Consider the following 26,665-nt stretch of genomic DNA (forward strand, 5'->3'; position numbering starts at 1 on the left):
CCCGATGACCTAGTAGTATGGTCCCTCCCCCCTCTTTTAAACAAGCCAATCAAAAAAGAGAGATTGGAATCTCACATAATATTCTAGAGCCTAAAAAATAACAGTACACAGACGCATTATGGCGTAGTGATTCAGGTATGTTCCTAACATACAAAAGGTTGTGTTTTCAAATCTCATCAGGCGCATCTTTATTTTTTAATATATTTTCAAATCTGTGTTGCAGTGCTATAATATCTATATTATTATCCATTGATAATCTAATACGCTGGCTTGCGTTTATTTCTTCTTAAGCCTTTTATGCAAACTTGAGGCCAAATATCTTTAGTCAGGGGCTTGTTAGAAACACTGCTGTTTGGTTTTTATTGTTGCCTCTGTAGTTTTCAACCAAGAGAGCAGCAATATCTAGTGTGTTTTGCATCTATGTAGACTTGTAACCATTCTGCTTGTGCAGACCATTTACTGGGACCATCTTGGAGGTTGCCTACATTTCATGCCCCGTTAAAGCAGTGATATCCACTGACAGTCCCTGACTCCCAGCTAAGGAGACCAGTGAACAAAAACCTGAACTGCTTAATACCATTATCTCAGGTCTGGAGTTTATTCCTCGTGTGAAACAGAATTTGAACACTTTTAGATCACACTTGCAACATTTGACCATTCTTAGTTACAATGAAACTGTTAATACCTTGTTAAAATGTCAGTACAAAGGATAAGAAATTTAAAAAAATCCATTTTAACAAATTAATTAAATAAGAATAATGATCAAAAGCATGTTGATAAAGATTAAAGAATTTCATCGCACCTAACAAGATTCAAACCCACAACCTTCTGCTTATCAGGAATGTGCCTTAACCACTATGCAACAACACCACCCTGTGTACTACACTCATGCTCATAAATTAAGGATAATTGCAGAATGTGGTGCCACACAACATGGCACTACACAAAACAGGCGCTAATAGCATAGGCACATAGGGAACACACACGACACAGATCTGTAAGTCCACGGTATTGATGATAAGTTGAGAAAACTGCCCCAAAACACATGTACTACACAACGCCACAGTTTCCTGCGCATGTACCCTGACATAAATGCGGGATATGATCACCATGCGCACGTACACAGGCTGCACAACAGGTTGGCATACTCTGGATTAGGTAGTCGAGCAGCTGTTGGGGTATAGCCTCCCATTCTTGCACCAGTGCCTGTCGGAGCTCCTGAAGTGTCCTAGGTGTTTGAAGATGTGCAGCAATACGTCGACTGGAGTATTCCATATGAGATTGATGAGGTTTAGGTCTGGACGACAGGCAGACCACTCCATTCACCTGATATCTTCTGTTTCAAGGTACTCCTCCACGATGGCAGCTCAGTGAGGCCATGTATTATTATCCATCAGGAGGCAGGTGGGACCCACTGCACCCCTGAAAAGGTGGACATCCTGGTGCAACATGATGTCCCGATACACCTGACCTATTACAGATCCTCGTCAAAGACATGCAGGGGTGTATGTGCACCAATCATAATCCCACCCCCACACCATCAAACTACGACCTCCATACAGGTCCCTTTCAAGGACATTAAGGCATTGGTATCTGGTTCCTGGTTCACGCCAGATGAAAACCCGGCGAGAATCACTGTTCAGACTGTACCTGGACTCGTCCACGAAGATAACCTGGGACCACTGTTCCCATGACCATGTACTGTGTTCTTGCCACCGGGCTTTACGGGCTCTTCTGTGACCAGAGGTCAGTGGAATGCACCAGGCGAATGAACCATCTCTGCTCACTCATCTGTAGACTGTGTGTCTGGAGACAACTGTTCCAGTGGCTGCAGTAAGGTCCAGAGCAAGGCTACCTGTAGTACTCCGAGGCCGTCTGCGGTCACTGATGATGAGATATCGGTCTTCTTGTGGTGTTGTACACTGTGGACGTCTCGTACTGTAGTGCCTGGACACATTTTGTGTCTGCTGGAATCAATGCCATAATTTTGAGATCACACTTTGTGGCACACGGAAAGCCCGTACTACAACCTGATGTGTTTGACCAGCCTCCAGTCACCCTTGTATTCTACCCCTCATAACGTCATCAGTATGTGTTCTTAGAGCCATTAGCATGTCTGAAAATGTATGCACACTTACTTGCTGCACCTATTCTGACATGCACCAACACATCTCTGCGTATGTGGACTGCTGCCAGCCCCACCGTGCGATGACTGCAGGTCAAATGCACTGCATGGTCATACCCCGAGGTGAGTTAAACCCGCAAACCACCCACCAGAGCGTTTTTTCACCATGTATGAGCATTATCCTTAATTTATGAGCATGAGTGTACTATCATTTTTAGACCATAGAATATTATGCACTTTTTCCCAGTTACTTGTGAATAATGGCCCACAATGGTGAATGCCTGTAGGGTGGTTTCAAAAATTTGATCTCCTTCCAGGGGCCTCTCCAAACAACATTGCTGGTCAGTACTTACATTCAGGAGGTGAAACGTGCTCTAGGCGTACTGCCAATAAACACACATAAAAGTAAGCTGCCTAGCTTTCGGAACTAATAGTCCCTTTCTCAAAAGGAGAGGGGAATTGGTTGTGGGAGGCCAAAAAGGAAGGGCGGGTCACTCAGACCTCAGGACAAGAGTGACCCACCTGTAGTGAGGATGGGGGTAGAAAAAGGTCAAGGTGAGGTGACATGGAAATTGCAGCAAAAATTGTTGACATTGCTTTCATGTTGTTCTTATTATTGAATGTTTTAGATTATATTTAATTCGAAGTATTACTTAGCAGTTTTTGAAGAAATTATACAATTTTTCATTATTCTTCCAGTTAAATGAAGCATTGGTATTAATAACTTAAGTGAGTTTTTTTTCTGTGTAGCACTCAAAAGAATGAAACTCCTCTTCAGTTTGCAAACCAGAGTCAACTGACTGAGGCAGTAGAATCTCTTTGTAGTGTTGACATGTCTTTGCCAGACACCAGCAGAAACTGTCCATTTCAGTCACCACCTGCAACTGGACAGGATGACATTACTCCTGTTCTTGTTGGGTATGTGTAATACATAGTTATGTTTCTGTACACTTCCCAGACTTAAGAATTTAGTGGATAGTTAGTTTATTTAAATAGTGACCAAAATACACTTGGACAGATTGTTCTAAAGATCCTTTCTTAGCCATTAAATTACCCATGCTCAAAAATAATGTAGATGATGTATTGGGAGGACATGCTTGCAACCATTTCAGAATATTATATAAACATCCTTCCTAAGTCTCCTTATATTTTTATATTTTTGTAACTCACAAATATTTTCCTCTAAATTTTCTAAGCCTTTGATCAGTAAAAGCACAGAAAAATATTAAAATTTGACTTGGCTACATAAAATATCTGACCAGATCCCAGGTTTCAAGAGTAGGTTCCCATCTCCCAGTAATATATGAAAGAATCTAAACAATGGTTAAAACTTTAAAAAGGCAAATTGAGAAACATTAAAACTGTATCAATTGATGTTTAGTCCTACTCGTATTCTGCTAGCACCACTGAACCGACACACTTGTTTCCTTCTGCACATCATCTCTTCCATCGGCTGACGTACCAGCATCATGTTACATGCTCTGCTGTTTGTTTATTGGAAAAATTTTATCAGCATCCTGGTGCACCTGTGACGCTAGTGTATATTGTGAGCATGACGGTCATTTGTAATTTGTTCTTGGCATGTAAGCACCCAAAATAGAATCAGCCTTTAGAAGCATAGTGGGCAGGGCACTTAAAAAGTTCCAGTGCGCAAGAAGGCTGGGAAGGTGGAACAAGGCATAATGTCATAGCCAGAGCAAACCATTACTAGGATAATGTCGTAAAAGGCTGCTGCAGAAAGGAATGGGCATAAGACGAAAAGGGTGACTGGATCAAGATCTTGGATTATATATCAAAATAATCAGCAACCAGTTGCATAAAAGAAATTTTATTTCTTTTATCGGTTTCAGGTGCTTAGTCATAATGTTATTTGTGAGTGTCAACAGTAAGATGCATGCAGCATTTTGCTATGGTCATGTGGTTCATAGTGCCTGTACAAAAGTGGTATAAAAAATAAGCCAAACAGCTACTTTTTTACACTATTTTTGTACCGGTGCTATGAACTAAAAGACCACAGAAATATGCTGCATGCATATTTTTGTTGACACTCACAAATAACGTGATTTTTATAATCTTCTGAAGGGGGGCACTAAGTACCTGAAACCAATTAAAGAAATAACATTTGTTTTATGCAGCTGGTTGCTGATTATTATGATATACATGTGGTTACAGTTGCTGGCGATGGGTAAAATGTTAATCTTGAAGTATGACATACACTTCGGAAACTGGTCTTACTTGAAGAATGAAAATATTTTTACATAACAACGACAGCAAGAATATATTAACTTGTCAAGTAATGAGTCTCTCAAATATCTTCTTTAGAATCTTTGCAAGATGCTACAATAAACTATCTCACACATCGAGATGATAATGCAATAAGCATCAGTGAAGTTGAGTAATTGAAAAAGGTGACTGTTTCGTGCCACCTACAAACATATTGATAAACCACAAACCAGCAATCTCCGTGATATTTTTTTGCAACAAGATAACACAAGAGCACACATTGCTCCTGCTATCCTTACCTACCCGCAATATACAGAGGGTGTGACTCTTGCCTTGATCTGCATCTTCTCCATTTCTCTCACCCATTGAAAACATGTGCTGATGCTCTGTCAAGAGACTGCAGTGCCACCATTCGCAAGCCACTATGACTGATGAACTCCACAGGGTTCATAGAATGACATACCAGTATCTCTCATCCAAGCTTACTTCATTTGTTGACTAGCCTGGTGAGGCATTGTTGCTGCTAAAGGTGGCAGTGCTTTGACCTAAATTACGAGGGCAAATCAGAAAGTCTAGGCCCCCCTTTTTTTTTTTGGCCAAATTACAGCTGTAAATGCGAAGTCAACATGTCCATTCCCAACATTGGACCTTTCTTGGTTATGCCGGCCTTATCTGCTGGTAGCTCCATCGCACGGCGCTGCTGTCAGTTGTTAAATATGGTGGTTGTGTTCCAAACATCCACTGCATTAGAGCAACAGTGTGATTCGTTTTCTATGGAGCAAGGGACGAATACCATCAAGATGTACAGGAAAATGCAGCCCACATATGGGGAAAACTGTCTCACTTTGAGAACTGTGAGGTGGTTGCGATGTGAGTTTGACAAAGGCTGTGAAGTTTTGCATGACAATGAGCGGCTGGGGAGGCCACGTTCATTGCTGCCTGATGACATTTGCCACGTGGGTGCAATGGTGAAAGCAGATTGGCATGTGCACATCACAGCCATTTCCTGGAAACTGGCATATCCTATGGGTGTGCTTACAATATCGTTAACAGATCCTTAGGGTACTGGAAGGTTTCATGTCAGTGGGTGCCTAAGCAGTTTGATGGCATGATGAAAGGCAAGTGAATAATGTCTTCACCAAATCATCTGGAACAGTACACCAGGGAGGGTGAAGTTTTCCTGGACCACATTGTTACTGGAAGTGAAATGCTGGAATCAAAGCAGCAGAGCATGGTGTAAAAACTTCCAGGATCACTCGTGATGTAAATATTCTGTTAGCACCATCTACTGGGAAAGCTATGTTGATGGCCTTCTCGGATAGCTGTGGACCGCTCCTGTTGGATTTTGTACAAGGTGCAACCATCAATCTCGACAGTTCTTGTTCCACACATCATGTCTGAGGGCTGTCATCAGGCAGAGGCACTGAGGGATTCTCAACATGGAGAGTGTGATTCTGCTGCATGACAGTGTGCAAGACTGCATGTGGCAATCAAAACTGCTGAAAAGCTCTGGGCATTTTACTGTGAAGTATGGGACCACCCACCATACAGTCCAGACCTCACCCCTAGTAATTTCCATGTTTTCAGATGGCTGAAGAAGTTCCTGGCAGGACAGCAATTCACAGGTAACGATGAAGCCAAGACAGCAGTCCAATGGTGATTCCATAGACAGTAGGATGAATTCTACAGCAGGGGCATTTCAAATTTAGTGCTGCGATCAGACAAATTTGTGAACTGTTGTGGGGACTATGTGGAAAAATAGTGTGAGCTATGTAGAATAGAATGTATATTTGTCATTACCTGTATGTTTGCTTTGGCTAATAAAAAATAGGGGCAAAGACTTTGTGATTTACCTTTGTACATACTCTGTGTACCCCAAATCCGTACACATTATAAAAATGGATGTTGGCACATTAATAATCAGTGTAAATACCACAACACTGAATGCAAGCATGTAAACATGTATGCATTGTGTTGTGCAGGTGCCAAATGTCAGTTTGTGGGTAGGAGTTCCATGCCTGTTGCACTTGGTTGGGCAATATATGGACAGTTAATGCTGGGTATCCAATAACATTGTAGTATGTCCTGTCTACTCACCAAGCAGTGAAGGAGAATAAGCATATAAAAATATTGACATTTGCAAGCTTTTGGAGCCAATTTCTCCTCCTCTTGGCAACTGGATGATGGGGAAGAAAGAAGGGTGAAGGAAAAGGACTCGTGAGGTGTAGGAAATGAGAAGAGTTCGGAAAAGCCATCCAGAACCCCAGGTCAGGGAAGATTTACCAGATAGGATGAGAAGAAAAGAAGACTGATTTTTGGGTTTTGGGGACTGCACCAGACAAGATTTGAAAACACGAGAGCTTAAAGGTGGAAGATAGGATAAGACACAAGACAGAGATCACTTACAGAACAGCACACTTGAGTTAGTAAGAATGGAAAGCTAAATGCATTATATGTGGTACAGATGAAGGGTAACATACAGGTCAGGATATGAAAGATATAGAATACTAAAAGGGAGTGAAGATGGGAATAGTTATTGAGAAGAAATGCTGAGACTGAAAAAACTAACATAAATGGGTGGTGGTATGTGGGTACATATGGCAAGTCTTACAGTGAGGATGGACACAGGAGTAGGAACCACATAGTAGGAAAACAGGTGCAGGAGCAGCATAGGACCTGAAAAGGATAATGCAAAGCTTGGGTGGGTGATGAAAGGCTATTCTAGGTGAGGTGGGCAAAATGTCAGACAGAATGGACCTCATTTCAGGGCATGATTTTATGAAGTCATAGCCTTGTCAAAGTAGCTGATTAAGATTATGAGAAGGAAAGTTGCATCTCACCAAATAGCAGAAATGCTGAGTCGCAGATAGGAACAACAAAAAGATTCTCACAATTATAGCTTTCGGCCATTAAGGCCTTTGTCAACAATAGACACACTGTGGTTTCAGTTGCCTGAAACTGCAGTTGCGTGTGTCTGAGACTGCAGTCGTGTGTCTGAGTGGTGTGTGTGTGTGTGTGTGTGTGTGTGTGTGTTGTTGACAAAGGCTTTGATGGCCAAAAGCTGTAATTGTCTTTTTGTTGTGACTGTCTGCGACTCAGCATCTCTGCTATATGGTGAGTAGCAACTTTCCTTCTTATAATATAGCTGAGTAATACATCGTTTGAGACATAGAAAATACTGAGTGAGAAGAGGTGTACTCCTAAATTGTTCCCCTCCCCCTCCCGAAGGATCGTCAGTACCAAGCTGGATGTGATGGCCCGGGAAATCAGCCTTTGAACTAGGCTAGTGGGTTAATTACGTCCATTGAAGGTTTAGGTGAGAATGGTGGAGTATTGCTGTAAAGAGTCTACAACCGGAAAAAAAAAAAAATTGTCCTGAATGCCAAGGCTGTAGGGGAGGGAACATTTGATATGGAAAGAATGGCAACTGTTAAAATGCAAATACTGTTGTTTGTTAGTAGGTTTAATGTGAACAGAAGTTTGTGTATATTATCTTGAATTGCAGGAAACCACAACCAAAAGCTCACAGTTTTATATAAAGGCAGCAAACACTGCACTTGCTGTAGAAAGTCTGTTAAAAATGACTGGTTTCACACTAGTTTAGGCGTGTCCTCAGGAAATCTAAACAGTGATTAGAAAGGAAGTATTTTACAATTTTTCTCTTTTCACTGGCTTAGTCAATACTGTTAAGAGTCATAGAGTAGACATGTGTATTAGGTACTTACATAATTGTATCTACAAAATTATTTAAACATTTTTCCTGCAGCATCTCCCCTTCATCTACATCTACATTTATACTCCGCAAGCCACCCAACGGTGTGTGGCGGAGGGCACTTTATGTGCCACTGTCATTACCTCCCTTTTCTGATCCAGTTGCGTACGGTTCACAGGAAGAACGACTGTCTGAAAGGCTCCGTGCGCACTCGAATCTCTCTAATTTTACATTCGTGATCTCCTCGGGAGGTATAAGTAGGGGGAAGCAATATATTCAATACCTCACCCAGAAACGCACCCTCTCGAAACCTTGCGAGCAAGCTACACCGCGACGCCGAGCGCCTCTCTTGCAGAGTCTGCCACTTGAGTTTGCTAAACATCTCCGTAACGCTATCACGCTTACCAAATAACCCTGTGATGAAACGTGCCGCTCTTCTTTGGATCTTCTCTATATCCTCCATCAACCCAATCTGGTACGGATCCCAACTGATGAGCAATACTCAAGTATAGGTCGAACGAGTGTTTTGTAATCCACCTCCTTTGTTGATGGACTACATTTTCTAAGGACTCTCCCAATGAATCTCAACCTGGTACCCGCCTTACCAACAATTAATTTTATATGATCATTCCACTTCAAATCGTTCCGCACGCATACTCCCAGATATTTTACAGAAGTAACTGTTACCAGTGTTTGTTCCGCTATCATATAATCATACAATAAAGGATCCTTCTTTCTATGTATTCGCAATACATTACATTTGTCTATGTTAAGGGTCAGTTGCCACTCCCTGCACCAAGTGCCTATCCGCTGCAGATCTTCCTGCATTTCGCTACAATTTTCTAATGCTGCAACTTCTCTGTATACTACAGCATCATCCGCGAAAAGTCGCATGGAACTTCCGACACTATCTACTAGGTCATTTATATATATTGTGAAAAGCAATGGTCCCATAACACTCCCCTGTGGCACGCCAGAGGTTACTTTAACGTCTGTAGACGTCTCTCCATTGATAACAACATGCTGTGTTCTGTTTGCTAAAAATTCTTCAATCCAGCCACACAGCTGGTCTGATATTCCGTAGGCTCTTACTTTGTTTATCGGGCGACAGTGCGGAACTGTATCGAACGCCTTCCGGAAGTCAAGGAAAATAGCATCTACCTGGGAGCCTGTATCTAATATTTTCTGGGTCTCATGAACAAATAAAGCGAGCTGGGCCTCACACGATCGCTGTTTCCGGAATCCATGTTGATTCCTACAGAGTAGATTCTGGGTTTCCAAAAATGACATGATACTCAAGCAAAAAACATGTTCTAAAAATCTACAACAGATCGACGTCAGAGATATAGGTCTATAGTTTTGCGCATCTGCTTGATGACCCTTCTTGAAGACTGGGACTACCTGTGTTCTTTTCCAATCATTTGGAACCTTCCGTTCCTCTAGAGACTTGTGGTACACGGCTGTTAGAAGGGGGGCAAGTTCTTTCACGTACTCTGTGTACAATCGAATTGGTATCCCGTCAGGTCCAGTGGACTTTCCTCTGTTGAGTGTTTCCAGTTGCTTTTCTATTCCTTGGACACTTATTTCGATGTCAGCCATTTTTTCGTTTGTGCGAGGATTTAGAGGAGGAACTGCAGTGCGGTCTTCCTCTGTGAAACAGCTTTGGAAAAAGGTGTTTAGTATTTCAGCTTTATGCGTGTCATCCTCTGTTTCAATGCCATCATCATCCCGGAGTGTCTGGAAATCCTGTTTCGAGCCACTTACTGATTTAACGTAAGACCACAACTGCCTAGGATTTTCTGTCAAGTCGGTACATAGAATTTTACTTTCGAATTCACTGAACGCTTCACGCATAGCCCTCCTTATGCTAACTTTGACATCGTTTAGCTTCTGTTTATCTGAGAGGTTTTGGCTGCGTTTAAACTTGCAGTGAAGCTCTCTTTGCTTTCGCAGTAGTTTCCTAACTTTGTTGTTGAACCACGGTGGGTTTTTCCCGTCCCTCACAGTTTTACTCGGCACGTACCTGTCTAAAATGCATTTTACGATTGCCTTGAACTTTTTCCATAAACACTCAACAGTGTCAGTGTCGGAACAGAAATTTTCATTTTGATCTGTTAGGTAGTCTGAAATCTGCCTTCTATTACTCTTGCTAAACAGATAAACCTTCCTCCCTTTTTTTATATTCCTATTAACTTCCATATTCAGGGATGCTACAACGGCCTTATGATCACTGATTCCCTGTTCTGCACTTACAGAGTCGAAAAGTTCGGGTCTGTTTGTTATCAGTAGGTCCAAGATGTTATCTCCACGAGTCGGTTCTCTGTTTAATTGCTCGAGGTAATTTTCGGATAGTGCACTCAGTATAATGTCACTCGATGCTCTGTCCCTACCACCCGTCCTAAACATCTGAGTGTCCCAGTCTATATCTGGTAAATTGAAATCTCCACCTAAGACTATAACATGCTGAGAAAATTTATGTGAAATGTATTCCAAATTTTCTCTCAGTTGTTCTGCCACTAATGCTGCTGAGTCGGGAGGTCGGTAAAAGGAGCCAATTATTAACCTTGCTCGGTTGTTGAGTGTAACCTCCACCCATAATAATTCACAGGAACTATCCACTTCTACTTCACAACAGGATAAACTACTACTAACAGCGACAAACACGCCACCACCGTTCGCATGCAATCTATCCTTTCTAAACAACGTCTGTGCCTTTGTAAAAATTTCGGCAGAATTTATCTCTGGCTTCAGCCAGCTTTCTGTACCAATAACGATTTCAGCTTCTGTGCTTTCTATCAGCGCTTGAAGTTCCGGTACTTTACCAATGCAGCTTCGACAGTTTACAATTACAATACCGATTGCTGCTTGGTCCCCGCGTGTCCTGACTTTGCCCCGCACCCTTTGAGGCTGTTGCCCTTTCTGTACTTGCCCGAGGCCATCTAACTTAAAAAACCGCCCAGTCCACACCACACAACCCCTGCTACCCGTGTAGCCGCTTGCTGCGTGTAGTGGACTCCTGACCAATCCAGCAGAACCCGAAACCCCACCACCCTATGGCGCAATTCGAGGAATCTGCAGCCCACACGGTCGCAGAACCGTCTCAGCCTCTGATTCAGACCCTCCACTCGGCTCTGTACCAAAGGTCCGCAGTCAGTCCTGTCGACGATGCTGCAGATGGTGAGCTCTGCTTTCGTCCCGATAGCGAGACTGGCAGTCTTCACCAAATCAGTTAGCCGCCGGAAGCCAGAGAGGATTTCCTCCGATCCATAGCGACACACATCATTGGTGCCGACATGAGCGACCACCTGCAGATGGGTGCACCCTGTACCCTTCATGGCATCCGGAAGGACCCTTTCCACATCTGGAATGACTCCCCCCGGTATGCACACGGAGTGCACATTGCTTTTCTTCCCCTCTCTTGCTGCCATATCCCTAAGGGGCCCCATTATGCGCCTGACGTTGGAGCTCCCAACTAACAGTAAGCCCACCCTCTGCAACCGCCCGGATCTTGCAGACTGAGGGGCAACCTCTGGAACAGGACAAGCAGCCATGTCTGGCCGAAGATCAGTATCAGCCTGAGACAGAGCCTGAAACTGGTTCATCAGACAAACTGGAGAAGCCTTCCATTCAGCCCTCCAGAATGTCTTTCGCCCCTTGCCACACCTCGAGACGACCTCCCACTCTACCACAGGTGAGGGATCAGCCTCAATGTGGGCAGTATCCCGGGCAGCCACAGTCGTAGTCCGATCGGGGGATGTGTGGGACGCCCATTGGCAACAGCCTCAAGCTGTGTGACCAAAGCCAACACTGCCTGAAGCTGGGAGCGAAGGGATGCCAACTCAGCCTGCACCCGAACACAGCAGTTGTAGTCCCTATCCATGCTAAAAGCTGTTGTGCAAAGAACGTCTGAACTAATCTACAGAGAGCACAAACAAATCGACACAAAATTTAAACGGTTATTAAAATACAAGATTGCCTAGTAAATGCAGTAATGCTGCTACTTGTGCATTGCTGGCACACTGCTCAGCGGCAGAAGGAGACTACGCGATTTTACACTATTCAGATACTAAAGTGCGATACTATAACTCTCAAATACTATAATACGCCCGAAATTTATGAATTAAACAATGCGAGTACCAAAAACACGCAAAGAAATTAAGAATTAAACTATGTAACAAATAAGTGAGCTAGGAGTATACGACTTTCTGCTGGCAGCTGCTTATCCAACGGCGGCAGGGAGCAGGGAGCTTCTTGTCATCAATTAAATTAAAAGCATTTGTAAAATATGTACAACAGGGTGTCACTAAACAAAAATAAAACAACTATTTGTTTGATTCAGAGAGAGTAAAATAAGCACTTCAATGTTTACAAAATTGCATTTAAGCACAATAAAAACATTCTATAATATCAGCTGGAGTAGATGTGGGCTCAGCCATAAGGAACACTGAACGAATTACAGCCCTGTGCAAGCAGCTATGAGGAAAACTGCATCGGCCATGGTATCCAAAAACCTGCAAGATGATGCTAGAGAAAGTGTGGATAGTGAACCGAATGTCAAAGTGTGTAAGAGGTGGATGTGCTGTACTGAAAACAAATGACAGTTTAAATCAGCAATTGATATAAAACATTGACAATGCATGGATAGAAAACTAACTTCCAGCATGCTAGAATAATTGCTGCAGATCAACAACTTCTGTTAATCAGTACAATGGAAAACCAGCCAAAGTTAAAACTTTCACTTTATCTGTATGTACTGTAACTGTTCATTTCTGTTTCATAATATGTATACATTTATCTTGACATGGATCTTGTATTTTTGGTAATATCATTTTGACTATCTGGATGATTTGAAAATGAGTCCCAGTCTGAAACTAGTCATTGAGTAAATACAAAAGAATGAAGTTCACACCTTTGGCTGGTTTTCTGTTGTACTAATCTACTACTAATATTTTTAATGGATATTATTCCATGCCTTCCCCCATGAACCATGGACCTTGCCGTTGGTGGGGAGGCTTGCGTGCCTCAGCGATACAGATGGCCGTACCGTAGGTGCAACCACAACCGGGGGGGGTGGGGGGGGGAGTGTATCTGTTGAGAGGCCAGACAAACATGTGGTTCCTGAAGAGGGGCAGCAGCCTTTTCAGTAGTTGCAGGGGCAACAGTCTGGATGATTGACTGATCTGGCCCTGTAACATTAACCAAAATGGCCTTGCTGTGCTGGTACTGCGAACGGCTGAAAGCAAGGGGAAACTACAGCTGTTATTTTTCCCGAGGACATGCAGCTTTACTGTATGATTAAATGGTGATGGCGTCCTCTTGGGTAAAATATTCCGGAGGTAAAATAGTCCCCCATTTGTATCTCCGGGCGGGGACTACTCAAGAGGACGTCGTTATCAGGAGAAAGAAAACTGGCATTCTACGGATTGGAGCGTGGAATGTCAGATCCCTTAATCGGGCAGGTAGGTTAGAAAATTTAAAAAGGGAAATGGATAGGTTAAAGTTAGATATAGTGGGAATTAGTGAAGTTCGGTGGCAGGAGGAACAGGACTTTTGGTCAGGTGATTACAGATTTATAAATACAAAATCAAATAGGGGTAATGCAGGAGTAGGTTTAATAATGAATAAAAAAATAGGAGTGCGGGTTAGCTACTACAAACAGCATAGTGAACGCGTTATTGTGGCCAAGATAGACACAAAGCCCATGCCTACTACAGTAGTACAAGTTTATATGCCAACTAGCTCTGCAGATGATGAAGAAATAGATGAAATGTATGACGAGATAAAAGAAATTATTCAGGTAGTGAAGGGAGACGAAAATTTAATAGTCATGGGTGACTGGAATTCGTCAGTAGGAAAAGGGAGAGAAGGAAACATAGTAGGTGAATATGGATTGGGGGGAAGAAATGAAAGAGGAAACCGCCTTGTAGAATTTTGCGCAGAGCATAACTTAATCATAGCTAACACTTGGTTCAAGAATCATAAAAGAAGGTTGTATACCTGGAAGAATCCTGGAGATACTAAAAGGTATCAGATAGATTATATAATGGTAAGACAGAGATTTAGGAACCAGGTTTTAAATTGTAAAACATTTCCAGGGGCAGATGTGGATTCTGACCACAATCTATTGGTTATGAACTGCAGATTGAAACTGAAGAAACTGCAAAAAGGTGGGAATTTAAGGAGATGGGACCTGGATAAACTGAAAGAACCAGAGGTTGTAGAGAGTTTCAGGGAGAGCATAAGGGAACAATTGACAGGAATGGGGGAAGGAAATACAGTAGAAGAAGAATGGGTAGCTCTGAGGGATGAAGTAGTGAAGGCAGCAGAGGATCAAGTAGGTAAAAAGACGAGGGCTAATAGAAATCCTTGGGTAACAGAAGAAATACTGAATTTAATTGATGAAAGGAGAAAATATAAAAATGCAGTAAATGAAGCAGGCAAAAAGGAATACAATCGTCTCAAAAATGAGATCGACAGGAAGTGCAAAATGGCTAATCAGGGATGGCTAGAGGACAAATGTAAGGATGTAGAGGCTTGTCTCACTAGGGGTAAGATAGATACTGCCTACAGGAAAATTAAAGAGACCTTTGGAGAGAAGAGAACCACTTGTATGAATATCAAGAGCTCAGATGGCAACCCAGTTCTAAGCAAAGAAGGGAAGGCAGAAAGGTGGAAGGAGTATATAGAGGGTTTATACAAGGGCGATGTACTTGAGGACAATATTATGGAAATGGAAGATGATGTAGATGAAGATGAAGTGGGATATACAATCTGCGTGAAGAGTTTGACAGAGCACTGAAAGACCTGAGTCGAAACAAGGCCCCGGGAGTAGACAACATTCCATTAGAACTACTGATGGCCATGGGAGAGCCAGTCATGACAAAACTCTACCATCTGGTGAGCAAGATGCATGAGACAGGCGAAATACCCACAGACATCAAGAAGAATATAATAATTCCAATCCCAAGGAAAGCAGGTGTTGACAGATGTGAAAATTACCGAACTATCAGTTTAATAAGTCACAGCTGCAAAATACTAATGCGAATTCTTTACAGACGAATGGAAAAACTGGTAGAAGCGGACCTCGGGGAAGATCAGTTTGGATTCCGTAGAAATGTTGGAACACGTCAGGCAATACTAACCTTACGACTTATCTTAGAAGCTAGATTAAGAAAAGGCAAACCTACGTTTCTAGCATTTGTAGACTTAGAGAAAGCTTTTGACAACATTAACTGGAATACTCTCTTTCAAATTCTGAAGGTGGCAGGGGTAAAATACAAGGAGCGAAAGGCTATTTACAATTTGTACAGAAACCAGATGGCAGTTATAAGAGTCGAGGGGCATGAAATGGAAGCAGTGGTTGGGAAAGGAGTGAGACAGGGTTGTAGCCTCTCCCCGATGTTATTCAATCTGTATATTGAGCAAGCAGTAAAGGAAACAAAAGAAAAATTCGGAGTAGGTATTAAAATTCATGGAGAAGAAGTAAAAACTTTGAGGTTCGTCGATGACATTGTAATTCTGTCAGAGACAGCAAAAGACTTGGAAGAGCAGTTGAACGGAATGGACAGTGTCTTGAAAGGAGGATATAAGATGAACATCAACAAAAGCAAAACGAGGATAATGGATTGTAGTCAAATTAAATCGGGTGATGCTGAGGGGATTAGATTAGGAAATGAGACACTTAAAGTAGTAAAGGAGTTTTGCTATTTAGGGAGTAAAATAACTGATGATGGTCGAAGTAGAGAGGATATAAAATGCAGACTGACAATGGCAAGGAAATCGTTTCTGAAGAAGAGAAATTTGTTAACATCGAGTATAGATTTAAGTGTCAGGAAGTCGTTTCTGAAAGTATTTGTATGGAGTGTAGCCATGTATGGAAGTGAAAAATGGACGATAAATAGTTTGGACAAGAAGAGAATAGAAGCTTTCGAAATGTGATGCTACAGAAGAATGCTGAAGATAAGGTGGGTAGATCACGTAACTAATGAGGAGGTATTGAATAGGATTGGGGAGAAGAGAAGTTTGTGGCACAACTTGACTAGAAGAAGGGATCGGTTGGTAGGACATGTTCTGAGGAATCAAGGGATCACAAATTTAGCATTGGAGGGCAGCGTGGAGGGTAAAAATCGTAGAGGGAGACCAAGAGATGCATACACTAAGCAGATTCAGAATGATGTAGGTTGCAGTAGGTACTGGGAGATGAAGAAGCTTGCACAGGATAGAGTAGCATGGAGAGCTGCATCAAACCAGTCTCAGGACTGAAGACCACAACAACAACAATTATTCCATGCATTGGGAGAACCAATGGAAAATTTATAAACAGTAAAAGTTTTTACTTGCAGCAAAATTCTCATTGAAAACACTAACAAGGCCAGTCAAAATTTCCTAAAGTATTCCTATGTCTCAGTTCTCTCTGGACGTTCAAGATGAGCTCAGGTGATATCGGTAATGCTCAAAAAATTGCTCTGTCGTCCAAAATATTATGGTTCCTAATCTTATTCTCCAAATATATGATCTGCATTCTGTCATGTACATCTGTGATCTGAAGTCCTGTGTCACACAAATGCCCACTTGGTGTTGGTTGTGAATTTGTGTAATTAGTGTGCTATTTAAACAGAGCTGAAAAACTTGTGCCAGCTTGGCCAATATATGTGGCATCATGTTGCTGAGAAAAGTAGTAGTAGTAACCCATTGACTTAAACCTATCAGGAAGCATAATTTCCATGTGCCTAAATTTTTGGCTATTGTTAGGAAAATAAAAAGCCAGGGTTATGTTTTTGAAACCAGGCATTTGCCTGTTCTATCAGAAATTTCTCCAATAAAAGGAATCCTGTGGTACTTTTTTGTTGTGGAATCTGTGTTATAGGTTGTGATAAGAGAGCTGAAGTCATTGAAAGGGATAAAAGTTGTGCCACATTGTGATTCCTATTTAGCCTTCATACTACGCCTCTATTAATGTTATGTACAAAACCATTGTCATAACTATTCTAGGCGACTATAAATTGTATTGCCCGAAACTCGTGTTCAAAAGCTTCCGTAGATAATGGAACACTAAGCAGCCTGTGCAGAAGTGCTCGGAATGTCTCCCTCTTATATTGTGTTGGGTGATTATATGTGCTATGTATACCTACATCAGAAGTCGTAGGCTTTTTATAACATCATATTCAACCGAGTTACATGTAGTCTTTATACATAAGTCTAAAAATGGGAGGATTCCATTTTCACTCCATTCCATAGTGAACTAAATTATGTCTTGTATTTTGTTTAATTCCTCCAAAAAGTTATCATGTTCCTGAAGTGAAGTGAGCCAGTATCTAATAAGGTAATTTTATCAGTGTACCTTGCCCACATCACTATTTTTTCAGAAAATAATTTAAGATTTTCCTCATACTATGTTTGAACATAGTTATGCATATTGTAGTAAAGCGATAGGATAATGAAGAACTCATTGCAAGATCCTGTTTCTGTATGTATATGGTGACTCTGAATTTGAAATAAATGAAGTAAAAAACTAGTTTGATGTAATGGAGTACTTCATTGATATCCCGGGGTCTTCTGCTATGCTCAATAATATTCCTACTTATTATTTGATGCAGCTGGTCAGTCTGGATGCTGGAATACATGTTCTTCATCAGAGGCCAGTGAAGTGCCCTCAAGGATGGAAAGGTCAGAAAGTTTTCTTTTTTAATGAGGGTATCTCTTGTGGAAATATTAAAATTCATGGGTGTTTGAAATACTTATGTAAATAATCTGACAGTAACAACTCCAAAAGGTATCCAGGCCCAGTTTGGGCATTCATTATAGGATTGATTGGAAAATTATCCTTGTGTAACTTTATGACGCCCTTTAGTCTAGGTGCTGTAGGATTTATAGCAATAACTGACCTTTTTTTCAAATGTATTGGGAAAAAATTTTCTGTCCTTTAGTGTCTTCTTAATGCTAGCTACATATTTTGCAGTTGTGTCATATTTAATTGTTATTTACCTCAGTAAACTGCTTAACTTTATGAACATATTGATCTGATTACTGCAGACTTTGATTTTTCTGCCTGTATGATACAGCTTTATTATCCTTAATTTTCTTTCTTTCTTTTTTTTTTTTTTTCCCCTGTAAGGTACAGCCAAAAATCTAGACACAAGGAAAGTATGCTTTGTAATAGGTTTAGGTTATAGGATGTCTACTGCATCTCTTGTTAGCAGTGTGACACCAAATAGCTCCTTGATCTAATTTTCAACAACAAATTTTGCTAGAGCTGTCTAGCTGAGTTTTCGGATACCACTGTCAGTGCAGTTTTCCTCGTAGCTGCTCACATAGGGCTCTATCTAGTTCAGTGTTCCTTACGGCCCCAATAACAGTATTCACTGAGCATGTGAAAAAAAAATTGTAAAATACTTCCTTTCTAATCACTATTGAGATGACCTGAGGATCTGCCTGAGCTGAGATGAAACTGGTCATGATTTTAACAAACTTTCTACAGCAAGAGTGGTGTTTGTCACTTTATATAAAAATAGGAAATATGTAGCTGAATCTCATTGAGGATGGGGTCAACATCAAGAAAAGTGGCAGAAGTTTTTCAACTCAGTTTAAAGGTCATCCCAACTGCACGAATTCACAACCAGCACTAAGTGTTCTTTTACGCAACACAGGATATCGGATCATGGACATACACAAGAGTATGCAGATCATATATTTGGAGAATAATGGTAACAGCCTTAATATTTTAGAAAAGACAGATTTTACAAGTCTTATAAAACTGATAGCCCATTGATCTAATTTTCAACAACAAATTTTGCTACTAGTAAAAACATTTACTGTTTATAAGTTCTCCACTGGTTCTCACAATGCATGGAATAATAACCATTAAAATATTAGTAGTTTATTGTACAGGAGTAACAGTATTGGTTTTCTACCCACGCATCGTCTCTGTTTTATATCACTTGCTGATGTAAATTGTAATTTATTTTATATATGGAACCTCTCCCTCTTTTGAGCTTCGCCATTCGGTGCACTACCCAAACTTTCTCTAGAGCCACTTCGGTGAGTTTTCGGATACCGCTGCCAATGCAGTTTTCCCTGTAGCTGCTCACATAGGGCTCTAATTAGTTCAGTGTTCCTCATGGCCCCCGTAACAGTATTCACTAAGCCTGTGAGAAAAGAAAAATTGTAAAATACTTCCTTTCTAATCACTCACTGATTAGATCAGTGGTAAAGTTGAGGAATCTTGGTCTGGTAAATTACAGGAGGATACCATTCTACACTACTTCTCACAAATTTTGGAAAATGTGACTGGTGAAAGAGCTACAGTTATTAGTATGTGTCTCACCTTTCCTATTTAGGGGTTTAACAATGGTGTATTTCAACCTCCCTCTAAAAATGCACCGAGCTAATAGGTACAGCATACAGCAAAAGTCAGTTAACCAAAACTGCAATATAGTATTTTGTAGCTTTAATGGTTTGTAGAAAGTAATTTGCCGATTGAAATTGCTCAAACTGTCCTCCACTGTTACCTAGACATTGAACACATTGTTTAAACATTGATTTATGTGTCTTGTCACATAACTTCCCATTTTTAGCAGATGTTTCCAAATTCTTCTTTGATTGGATCCCATAAATGCTATAGATTTAATGGTTTTGTAGTGAAAACATGGTCTTTCAATACTTCCCACACTGAAAAATCATCCAGTGTTAGATCCAGCGATCTCGGAGGACCTTGCTTTCCTATCCACTCTCAAAAACTGTCATCCAAAAATGCACAAACGTGTGAACTGCAATGTGGTACAGATCTCCTTGCTCCCAAAAAGGCTTTTTTGCACAGTTTAAAGCACAGGAGTATTGTCTAGTCCAATAACAACTTCCCATAACATTTGAAGATACTGTTCAGAAGTCCCAGTCCCTTGGAAAAAATAGGGGCCTGTGACTCCTGTGCTGCATATATCAGTCCAAAACTTAACTTCAGGAACATTTATCCTGTTCAATAACAAATTGTGGATATTAAGAATACGAGTACATGCTCTTCCATCTTTTTGCTTCATCATACCATTGGACTGTTTTGTGAGTTGGGATATTCTTCTTAAACTCTGTTCAGAAAATTGTATTTTCTTAGAAGCTCTTCTTGCAGATTTCTTGGGTGACTGAGTACCTGTGCAACAAGCTAATGAAGCTAATGATTTTCTTCTATAGTTAGTAATTTTGCTTGACCACTGCATGGCATGTCAGTGACAGATATTGCCTCCTCTTCCCATATTAGTTGTGTTAAGTAAGATGCTAGAATGTAAACTTCTAAATTCAACTCTTCTAACTCTGCGGTATGTTGAGTTCAGATACAGAGGTTGTCTTTTCAGAGCTCTTAATTTTCCAGATGGACAAGAAGCTCTTGTGCCTTATCACTCAGTCCAAAATAAGCTAACCTTACTTTTCAGTGCATTCTTAAACTTTTTGTGTGTGTCTTCTGTTATTACAACTTATTTTGCAGAACCCTGACTCACCTAAAAGATATACCTCCAACAGCAGTAACCACAGGGATCTTATTCAGGTGTGGGGAATGTGTAGCATATTCCTATGTTACAATTGTAGCTGACTTGGTACCCTGCTCTTAATTTGTCTTGTACCGTATGGCATACACCCTTTCATGGCTACTACCTAGCAACAACAGTCTTTTCTTTCTAATGTCTTTTGTTACCAACGTACACATAGTTTCTGCCTAGAAATCTGCTGCAGCTTACCGTGACCTACAGCTGGATGAGGTGCTTCCCTTGCTACTTGACTAACGTGTCAAACTTACTGGATACTAGAAACTCAAATGTAGAAGAAGAACTCTTCATCTTTCACTCATTGCCTGTTACCTAACCAGTTCTTACAGTTGTCTAGTTAAAATCACCCTAATCTAATTCAGCTTGAAAGCATCCCATTCTGTGGGACAGCCTCATTGAGTTCCTCATTCAGTTCTCCTCTACAAATGACAAATGGAACTCCAGCCCACAATATTCACATCACTCCTATATGATTGCCGTGCACCACCAACCACGATTATTATGCATTAAAACAACAAAATCACTTGATACACTTTACAATACAGAAATTTTTGCTACATATGAGTTGCAAAAATTAGGGCTACAGGTTGGTGCTTGAAGTGTATACTGTAATGCAAAAAGCTAGTTAAGAGTGTGGTTTGACAAATATGGTAAATTTTCATGAAAAAATGGAACATTTTTGTTGCATTGTTTTGGTTGGTAAGCTTGATTATTCCAAGGATTGTATAAGTAATTTCAAAAATGTATAGCATACAGTCCCTTGTTGACATCTTTCTGAATTGGTCAGTGTGTTGATTGTGATTTAAAGTGGAGAAAACAGTTTCGTGTTGTTACTAAACATTTTAATTTGAAGGATTGGACGGTCGCACAAATCAAAACAGAATTAGATGAATTTCATGTGGACTCTGCACCATCATTGAAGACTGTTTACTTCTGGATTAATGAATTTAAATGTGCTCAGACAAGCACCTAAGATGAAGCGCACTCTAGCCGTCCAATTGAGGCCACCACAGTGGAAACCATTGACAAAATCCATGATATGGTAATGCAAGGCTGCCAAATAAAAATTTGAGATATTGCTGAGGCTGTAAGCATCTCAACAGAGGGAGTGCATAATGTCCTGCATGGAGTATTGGCTATGAAAAAGCTGTTTCTGACTGCACACAGTTGATCAAAAGAGAATCTGGCACAGCATTTCAGCATAATGCTTGATGATGTTTAATCACAATCCACAAGACCTTTTGCACCAATTTGTAATTGTTGATGAAACCTGGATCCATCATAACACACCAGAGTCAAAACGGCAGTCAAAACAATGTACAAAGGCTGGTGGAAATGGTCCAATGAAGGCAAGGCCATTTTGTCAGCTAGTAAGGCGATGGACACTGTTTTCTTAGGATTCCCAAGGAATAATCCTCATCGATTACTTGAAAAAAGACAGAACCATAAGTAGACTCCCTTATGCTTCATTGTTGGATCATTTGAAATTTGTGTTGGCTGAAAAAACACCAAGGTTGACATGCAGAAAAATGCTTTTTCCCCAGGATAATGCACCATCCCACACACCAGAGATAAAAATGGTGAAAGTGCATGAACAGGGCTTTGAATTGGTTCCTTATCCTCCCTACTTACCAGACTTACCACCAAGTGCCTTCTTCCTCTTGCCTAACTTGAAATTTTGGCTTGGTGTGAAGAAATTTTCATCAAATAAGGAAGTTAGTAGTTGCAGTCCATGAGTATTTTGCAGAGTTTGACATAATCAATTTTTCCAATGGGTTGGGTTGGAAAAGCTGGAGGATTGCAACACAAAGTGTATGTCACTCAAAGGAGACTGTTGAGAAGTAAGCTGAGTTCTTAACAAAACAAACCTCTTTTTTTGCTTTGTTTATATAAGTAATGAAACTGGTAAGAAGGCATCAGACTTCGTGCAGCCGCTCGAGCAACAGCATTGGACTGCTCACACAGGAGATGCCACAATGTTATAGGAGAAGAAGGCGTACCCACCCTACAGTTTATAAAGCAATAGACAATATTGCTATTAATACCTCCAACTGTGTAGGTGCACAAGTCGTCCTGCATGGTCCATTAGTGTTCTGTGGTGGAGTTCTCAACTTTACTATTAACAAAAGTTATACCCTGCAGCTAGGTAATGGATGGGTAACCTTAGCCCTCATACGTGGGCCTAAAGTCGATAAAGTTCCAGGGCTGGAAAGTTTTAACAGCCGTGACGTCATTGCATACCGGACATTTCACACCGCAGAGGTCTACGATAGAGACAAGGGTAAATCATATTACCTGCCGTTCATGCCTTTTGTTCTGATGATCAGGAATCATTGCAAAATAAATGTAAAAAAATTAAACTTGTTGGTGATCTCACCCATTATAACAGAAATTAAATAAAATCTTTGCAACACAAAGTGTATGTCACTCAAAGGAGACTGTTGAGAAGTAAGCTGAGTTCTTAACAAAATAAACATATTTTTTTGCTTTTTCACCGCACTTATCAAACCACTCTCATATTTAACCTAAGACAAGAACTTGACACTTCCATAGTTAGAGTTGTATTAATTAAATTATTTACAATGAAATTTATCTTTTAGTCACCAGTTACTGCAAGTGTTTCCAGATTTTCACTCTGCAGCGGAGTGTGCGATGATATGAAACTTCCTGGTGGATTAAAACTGTGTGCCGGACCGAGACTCGAACTCGGGACCTTTGCCTTTTGCGGGCAAGTGTTATTTGATATTTGACAATGTTTACTATAGCAAGATACAGCTTGCTTCACTTGAAGTGATTTTTTGTAATAATTTATGTACAAAATCTCTGGTCACACCATTTTCAATTTCCCAGGTTGAAATTGTAAGTTTTAACAGTCACTAATTGCTGATAACAAACTTTGTATGTTAGGCATAGATGTAAATCCAGTACTGAAAACTAGAAATGTATTTAAATAAGATTGTATGCTAAATGAATGTGAGATTCATTTAATCTTATTGACTAAACATTACTGTAAGCAAAGTAAAACACTTTTACAATTTTATTTAAAAGAACAGCTTCTGTTGTACCATTTTGATTGAAGTAGGTGCAGTCTCAGAGCATCTCATGTTGGTCACTAATTCCTGATGTTAAACGCCAGTATTCCTCGTTTGTTCAAATTAACATGCTAGATAATTTTTTGAATATTCATTTCTATCACATAGCAACTGAAATTACTCCCAAACTGGCTAGCAGGTACTTTATATGCTTAGGAACTAATGACAATACTGTTCATAACCTCTATTACAGAAATGGAGCAGACACTGATTCATTGTCTGAAAGACCAAAAGATTCCTACCAGACATTACATCACAGTTCCAGTGATGATAACAATGAATCTGTATCCGAGTTTCTTGTGCAAAGGTAAATAATTTTTATAATTCTCCCCTCTTCTGCTGATACTTATGTATGGGATTGATGCTAAAAACTGTAATTTTAGCTACTGTGGGAGTTATTGTTCTCATGCCAAGTGCCACAATCCTATAGACAGATCACATCAAACTGAATTAACATTACACTATTTTGCTTTCATGAGCAAAAATTATGATAAATCAGATTATAGTCTTTTCATTTTGTCTTGTAGCATAAAACAGAAACCGGGTTGGTCTAGTGCCAAGCCATTATTAACACCCGTTGCTATTTGTTTCCTTCTTCTTCTAGCAAAAAATGACTCTTGTCAATGTGCCACTTCTTATCACTCACCACATTATCCAAGGGGGGGGGGGGGGTGGGGGAGTGATTGTCAGGGTATATTGTTTTGATAGGAATAATAGCATTACATTGCATTGACAGTGGAGATGTATGCACTCCAACAGTTTGTTGTAGACATATTTGAAAGTAGCCATTCAAAACTTGTGTATTTTTTATTTGCTAGACTCCTATTTATAGCTTGAGAGAAGCAGAGCATAGTTCCATTTACTTTGAAGGAAAATGTGACATTTTTTTTTAAGTCCTGGAATCCCACAAATTAATGTTTACTTTTTGCTTTGCTACTGTCCCATGTTGTAATTAAACAGTGGAAACTCTGAATGGAATATCAACAATATTAGGAAAAGGACAAATTGCTACTCACTGTAAAGTTGACACACTGAGTTGCAGATAGGCACAACAAAAAGACTCTACACATTTAGCTTTTGGACAAAACAGTCTTCAGAAAAGTAAAAACACACACACGCACATTCATGCAAGCAAGCACACCTCATGCACGCAACTGCCATCTCCAGAAACTTGGATAGGAATGCGACTATGACGTTGAATTAAAGTACCAATCTGGAATGGGGAATGGAAGGGGTAGGGATAGCAGTGTATGAGTGGGGAGCAAGAAAAGTGCTGCCTGGTGGGGTGTGCAGGGACTAGATGACCCCAGAGTATCTGGATTCTGGATCCTCCCTCCACCACCAGCTTTTCTGAACTGTGCAGATGGAAGTTGCCCTTACAACACATTCTCTGCTCCTGAAATTGTCCTGGCCTCAACATAAAGTAACTTCGTGTCCCCACCCATCAGTTTCCACCATTTCTATCCTATCACCTCCACTCTATTCATGTCCCTTCACCCTCGCTGTGTGCTGTCTTCTGCCAATATCTTTCCCTTTCCTTGCTCCTCTCCTTCCCTCTCCTGCTTCCCCACCTCTCTATGTCACAGCCTCGTGACTCTGCGTATAGCAGTCTCGTCACACCTCCATCTAGCTCCTGTTTACTCTGCCAGATAGCACTCTTTTTATGTCCCATCTGTAGCTTGCTCCCCCTCTCTGTGTCCCATTTTGCTCAAAGTGCTAGCAGTCTAACCATGTTGTAATTAAATTTACAAAATTTGAAAGTAATCTATGGCTTATTAAATGTCTTTTTGGAACAAAGTTTCCACTCCTTTCGTGTTCATTTTGTATCCATTGCAGATCATAGTTTCAAAAACTATTAATTTTGGAATTTTTTTGTGTAGTATCTGGCAGATCAGAATATGATCTAAGAAATAGTTGGACTATCTTTTACATTTATACAAAGCATAAAGCTGATTCACTATTCATTCTTCTTAGTGGAGGTGATAGCAATGCTTCAAGACAACTAGGACCAGGTGGAGGAGGCGGTGAAGGAGCACAAAATGAGCAGCCCCCTCTGCACACATGGGGAGTAGAAAATGTGGTGCAAGCACTGTCTGAGAACGGTGCAGCTATCAACGCCAAGGTCAGTATAAGCTGTGGCTCATTCAAGTGCTGTGATGATGTAATATGTTTGTGTAATATTACCTGTAAGTACACAAATAAAAATAATGTTGGGATTAACCATTGCAATTCTCAAATTTACACTATTAAAAAATGTATTTCTACTAAATTTATTCACTGTCACAGTGTCAAGAACTTTGTGGCTGTATTAGTTGATCTATGAAATGTGTCCCGCCCTATGAACCATGGACCTTGCCGTTGGTGAGGAGGCTTGCATGCCTCAGCGATACAGATAGCCATTCCGTAGGTGCAACCACAACGGAGGAGTATCTGTTGAGAGGCCAGGCAAATGTGTGGTTCCCTAAGAGGGGCAGCAGCCTTTTCAGTAGTTGCAGGGGCAACAGTCTGGATGACTGACTGATCTTGCCTTGTAACACTAACCAAAACGGCCGTGCTTTGCTGGTACTGCAAACGGCTGAAAGCATGGGGAAACAACGGCCGTAATTTTTCCAGAGGGCATGCAGCTTTACTGTATGGTTAAATGATGATGGCGTCCTCTTGGGTAAAATATTCTGGAGGTAAAATAGTCCCCCATTCGGATCTCAGGGCAGGGACTACTCAAGAGGATGTCATTATCAGGTGAAAGAAAACTGGCGTTCTACAGATCGGAGTGTGGAATGTCAGATCCCTTAATAAGGCAGGTTGGTTAGAAAATTTAATAAGGGAAATGGATAGGTTAAAGTTAGATATGGTAGGAATTAGTGAAGTTCGGTGGCAGGAGGAACAAGACTTCTGGTCAGGTGACTACAGGGTTATAAACACAAAATCAAATAGGGGTAATGCAGGAGTAGGTTTAATAATGAATAGGAAAATATGAATGTGG

General features: G+C 40.7%; 2 protein-coding genes across 3 annotated transcripts in view; both read left to right on the forward strand.

Annotated features, from left to right (window-relative positions):
- Positions 1-26,665, forward strand: part of LOC126203252 (rabankyrin-5) — a 621,526-nt gene that overhangs the window by 483,338 nt on the left and 111,523 nt on the right. The window lies entirely within an intron of this gene.
- LOC126203253 (rabankyrin-5-like) overlaps positions 1-26,665 on the forward strand; it is an 85,292-nt gene that overhangs the window by 15,626 nt on the left and 43,001 nt on the right. Inside the window, exons 2-4 of the mRNA XM_049937509.1 lie at positions 2,876-3,043; positions 23,876-23,989; positions 25,657-25,804. Coding sequence (XP_049793466.1) covers positions 2,876-3,043; positions 23,876-23,989; positions 25,657-25,804 — 430 coding nt within the window. The remainder of the gene's footprint in view (positions 1-2,875; positions 3,044-23,875; positions 23,990-25,656; positions 25,805-26,665) is intronic.

This window comes from Schistocerca nitens, chromosome 9, assembly GCF_023898315.1.
Source record: "Schistocerca nitens isolate TAMUIC-IGC-003100 chromosome 9, iqSchNite1.1, whole genome shotgun sequence".
NCBI classification, from domain to species: Eukaryota; Metazoa; Arthropoda; class Insecta; order Orthoptera; family Acrididae; genus Schistocerca; species Schistocerca nitens.